This window comes from Rutidosis leptorrhynchoides, chromosome 11 (genome assembly GCF_046630445.1).
Source record: "Rutidosis leptorrhynchoides isolate AG116_Rl617_1_P2 chromosome 11, CSIRO_AGI_Rlap_v1, whole genome shotgun sequence".
Classification (NCBI taxonomy): Eukaryota; Viridiplantae; Streptophyta; class Magnoliopsida; order Asterales; family Asteraceae; genus Rutidosis; species Rutidosis leptorrhynchoides.
In genome coordinates this window covers 374,482,547-374,487,994 of record NC_092343.1, presented here as the reverse complement: position 1 = coordinate 374,487,994, position 5,448 = coordinate 374,482,547, and the positions used below count along the sequence as shown (strand labels likewise).

Here is a 5,448-nt window from a genome sequence, read left to right as displayed (position 1 = left end):
AACAATCACAACCATCATACATAGGTCGGGGCATTATGGGCTATGTGTGCAATCACAATTCTAATAACTATATTATTAAAACCTACATATGGCTTGTCCATGGTTACAATGCATGTGTACAACCATAATGAAATAAACAACAATTATTCAAGCCATAAAAAAATAAATTCAAAATTTATAACCGTGATTTTTTTCAGATCTTATTCGTGCGTCATGAGGTAATCAACAAAGTTGACTTTCAAAACTGTAAAGGTTTTGACTGTTACCAATTCACCACAAAGCTAAATCTAAAGAAAATCACACGACAATTAAGATGGTGTAAAAGCGGCTCGGATACCACTGATGGATTATCGTGTGTACTTTTACCAATTCAGATTAACGCAGCGGATAGTTACAATAATAATCTTTTATTATTTCATAAAAACATTTACAAGATTAAATGTTCATATATTTAATGAAACATGCACACGATTAACTTATGCCAATTAGATCCAGTTACACCATAATAATTGTCATGAATATAAAACAAAAGAGGAGTTAATGGTATACCTTTTTTGAAGAAACTGATGAACGGAGAGAAACCTACGATCAAAAGATATGATCATCGCTTTGGATAGTCCATTACACTTTCAGACAACGCCAATGGATGCTAGTCCAAATCCAAGTAATTATTAATATAATCAAGTTATATTAATAAATAAATAATACTCCGTATGATTTAATTACTGGTATTTTTTTTTTGAAAAGCAAGAAAGACTTATATTAAACAATCACGAATAGTACATGGTTGACTGAGCACCCTTAACAGCATGATACATCACGAAAGAAATAAGGAAAACAAATTACATCGCCCTAAGCTAATTGCAAAGATTGCAACTAACAAAAGGAGTTAAAACTAAGGGTGTGAGAACCATTGTAGTCAATCCATAATATGACCCTTGCAACGTCGTGAAATCTAATCATATGAAAGAACTTGAACCTCGCTAAATAAAGATGGGACCATCTCGAGCTTATTCTTGAACACCTTTGCATTTCTATTCTTCCATAGAATGTAACAAACCACCCAACAAACTGCTTGCCATTGATTCTTTTTATGATCCTGTGCTACACAACCGAAAGTACCATTAAAAATATCCTCAAACCCGAATATAGCCGAATTATACCCCCACCATTTAAGAACTTTAGCCCAAATGTATTTTGCCACTTGACAGGAAAAAAGTATATGCTCCACCGTCTCAATATCACCATCACAAATCGGGCATCTCACACTATTCAAGTCGATGCCCCGTTTATCTAACTCGAATCTTACCGGTATACGTCCTAATCTCGCCCGCCAAATAAACACCTCCACTTTTTTTGGAACCAAACCATTTCGCAACGACTCAATAGAATTAACCGCACGTGGTAGAATGACTTTGTCGACAAGAACCGAACAGTCCTTGACCGTATAAATGCCCTTCGAATTAAGATTACAGCTCCAACAGTCTTTTTTACCCTCGTTCAGCTACAAGTTCCGAATAGTATCACGCAACTCATTTAGTTCACTATTCGTTCGGCCCATCGGTGGATAGGCCCAATTGCCGAGCCCATCTCCCTTAAATTCTTCAATTTTGCTACTGATGTTGATATCTTTGTCAATCTCTAGCCTGTGTAGTCTTTTGAATCTGTCCTTAAAGCTTGCGTTCCCTACCCAAATGTCATCCCAAAAAGAAGTGTTTTTCCCGTCCCCGATTGAGCGTATGAAAGAATTAGAGAAAGAAATCCCTAACCCGTTCACATGTTTTCCTGCATCACAAATTGAATTCCAAAGTCTAGCGTTTGGATTCCGGGCAAGCCCGTTACCAAGCACAAGACCTCCATTAGAACCATAAATGCTACGAATAACGGTGACCCACAAAGTGTTAGTTTCGGTTTTAAACCTCCACCGCCACTTACAAAGAAGAGCCAAATTTTTAATTTTTAAGGACATGATATTTAAACCTCCTTCTTCGTGAGGAAGAAGGATTTTTTCCCACTTAACCCATGACATTTTAGAATTAGAACCCGTCCCTCCCTAAAAAAATTTCCGTCTCACACTCTCGAGAGAATTAAGCACACAAGTAGGGGCACGAAAGAGCGAGAAGTAATAGAGAGGTAGGCTAGAGAGAACCGACTTAACTAAAGTTAACCGTCCACCGAAAGAAATCATTTTTGCTCTCCAATCCGCTAACCTCATGTTAAATTTCTCTATCACCGGGGACCAATCATTCAATTTCTTCATCCTATTACCCACGGGAATACCCAAATATATGAAAGGCAATCGACCGCCGAGACACGAACACCAAGACGCAAGAGCTTCCACGTTATCATTACTAATGCCTATCCCAAATAATTGACTTTTATTATAATTAACCTTCAACCCCGAAGCCCGTTGATGTTATGCGAGGTGTATATTAAATAGCTTATATTTTACAACGAAATACTATTAAATACGATACAATTTTACACAGGATATTTATTTATTTATAGAATGGATATACTTAAACCTTGCTACAACACTTATAGGCAGTGTACCTAATCGTACAGTAGTGTAGTTTTTAGTAAGTCCGGTTCGTTCCACAGGGAAATCTTTTAAACAAAGCTTAACGCTATATTAGTTTTATTTTATAAAAATACAAATATATATAAGTAATATTATTATTATAAAGGGGAGTTTTTACCGTTTAATGACCGGTTTGTCGATTTTTAAAACTTTAGTCGCAGTTAAAACCTAATGTAAAATATTAAAAATAAATACAACTTAATTTAAAGCATAAAGTAAATAACGATAATGAAATTGCGATAAATAAAAGTGTGATGAAATAAACTTGCGATAATTAAAGAGTACGATAATTAAAAGTGCAATTAAATACAATGACAATAAAAAAATGTAATAATTAGAAGTGCAATTAAATATGAAAATAAAGGAATTATGCTTATTTAAACTTTCGTAATCATGATGTTTGACGCGTTGATTTTAGTTTATTCTCATGGGTTAATTGTTCTTTGTCCTGGATTATTCAATATGTCCGTCTGATTTTTGTCCATAATAGTCCATCAGTCATAAATATAAAGTGCGAGTATCCTCGTCAAATTATCCTTATATCCGAAGTCAAATATTCCAACTAATTGGGGACTTAAACTGTAACAAGGTCTTAATACTTTATTTAATAATTACACCAGGATATCGACTGCGTGTAACCCAAGGTTTTAATACTTTGTTATCAATTACGCCAAGTGTCCTTGTACATAATTTCACCCCTGTTTTAATAATTCTAGTGACTATTAATCCATTCCCGTGTCCGGTTAAATGAACGATTATTCGTACATATAAATATCCCGCCCATCGTGTCCGATCGAGTGTATATGGTTATTTATAGGTACATCCAATTGTAAATCTTTATATTAAAATTAACAAACTATCATTTAGTTAAACAAATATAAAGCCCATTAATAGCCCATAGTCTAATTTCCACAAGTGTCGTTCTTTTGTCCAAACCCCAATTATGGTACAAAGCCCAATTACCCAATTTTAGTATTTAGCCCAACATCATGATTACTTCGTTTTAAATAAGCATAATAATAATTTAGCTACGAGACATTAATGTAAAAAGGTTGAACATAACTTACAATGATTAAAAATAGCGTAGCGTTACACGGACAGAATTTCGACTTACACCCTTACAATATGCGCTAACATACCCTTATTATTGGAAATTAAAATTAAAATTAAAATTATAATATAAATATATATATAATACGTTTAGATAGAGAGATTGATGGATATATATCTATTTTTGATGCACCAAACTGCGACTTTTATAGGCCTGTGACCAGAAAAAGGGCCTCATGCGATCGCATGAGCTTTGCCCTTCAAGGCCATGCGATCGCATGGCCAGCTGGGGAGGCTCACATGTGGTTGTTTTCTTCTGCCGACGGTTTATTAATATATTATATAATATATAAATAATTATAAGAATTATTTAAATATTATATTATATTTATGTGCATAGTTGACTCGTAATTTTTAGTCCGTTGCGTCGAGCGTTGAGAGTTGACTCTGGTCCCGGTTTCGGATTTTTGAACGTCCTTGCGTATAATTTAATATCTTGTACTTTGCGTTTCGCTTCTTGTACTCTTGTAATTTCGAGACGTTTCTTATCAATAATTGGAACCTCTTTGATTGTACTTTGTACTTTTGAGCTTTTTGGTCGTTTGCGTCTTCAATTCGTCGAATCTGTCTTTTGTCTTCACCTTTTATTATTTAAACGAATATCACTTGTAAATAGAACAATTGCAACTAAAAGCTTGTCTTTCTTGAGGGATAATGCTATGAAATATATGTTCATTTTTAGCATTATCAAATATTCCCACACTTGAGTGTTACTTGTCCTCAAGTAATATAGTCTTGAAATACAAGAATCACCTCTTTATTCTTCACACTTTGTACATCAGTGATTTCTTTACGGCGGTATAAACAATGGTAGTAACGATGTGGTTTACAGTCCCACATGACTATAAAAATTTAGATCCATTAAGGAAATTGGATCTTTATGAAAACATTTGATCTTTTGAAAATTAAATCCAGCTTTTACCTTAGATAAGTTTTCCGGAATAACCCTTCACCGGTGTTTGCAAATTATTTTTGTGGGTTTGGTGGGTTTCAGATTTGAAAATTTTAGCTCAACACTTGCGGTTTTGTGTCACCCACTTGCTAACCTTGTATTGGGAAAGCGACACGTCCAGTATACTTGCTCCATATATTACCTTTCGATAAACTACCATCCGGTTGTAAAGGAAAGCGTTGAACAAGCAACTGTTAAGGCAATGTCCCCTGACATGTTTTTAATTATGGTCTATAACGTCTCGGACGCAATTACTATCCTTTGTAGGAGCAATAGTAAAGCTCCTCCTTATAATTTTTTGGTCTGGCACAAGGTCCTGTCTTTGACCATGCTATGCAACCACCGTTCTTACAGTTGACACCCGATTTGGTTCAGGTGACCTAATGAATTCCAGGTGAATTCCTAGGATTTTACGTTCAATGGTAATGAACGCATTGAAAATGGGTTTTCAGAAGAAAAAAAATCGGTTTGTAATTTTGATCAAAATATTTTCTCGTTCAAGCTCGAGTTTAGATATCATTAAATTCCATGAGTTTGTAATTCTCAATCTTTAAGGTCAATCTCTAGGATTGAGTAATATCAGGCTTAAAAGCTGATTTTTGATCTTTAAAGAGATTATCCTTTCTGGGGATCTGATTCATTAGTCTTATCCAGCTAATTTGCACGGCATCCTCCCCATTTTACAAGACAGATCCTCTCATGGTTAGGATAAATCTGACCACTTGGCGACCCTGTTTAATGCTGAGGTCCGTGGATTTTCTGCTGATTTTAGAGATGACTTTTCTAGATTTTTCGTCAACCTACA

The 5,448-nt window shown here is 34.9% G+C and overlaps 1 protein-coding gene across 1 annotated transcript; it reads right to left on the bottom strand.

The window, feature by feature from the left end:
• Positions 1 to 955: 955 nt before the first annotated feature.
• LOC139875959 (uncharacterized) lies at positions 956 to 2,260 on the bottom strand. Its single transcript, XM_071863256.1, has 2 exons — positions 2,075 to 2,260; positions 956 to 1,504 (listed from the first exon to the last, which is right to left on the bottom strand). The coding sequence occupies exons 1-2, from the start codon at positions 2,258 to 2,260 to the stop codon at positions 956 to 958; spliced, it is 735 nt and encodes a 244-aa protein (XP_071719357.1).
• Positions 2,261 to 5,448: the final 3,188 nt, after the last annotated feature.

What these genes read in the sequence shown, in the direction of transcription:
- LOC139875959 (XM_071863256.1), bottom strand. Translation starts at nt 2,260, where the DNA reads ATGAAGAAATTGAATGATTGGTCCCCGGTGATAGAGAAATTTAACATG. An exon ending in TGCTTAATTCTCTCGAGAGT is followed by an intron (nt 1,505 to 2,074) that starts GTGAGACGGAAA and finishes CGGAACTTGTAG; the next exon opens with CTGAACGAGGGTAAAAAAGA.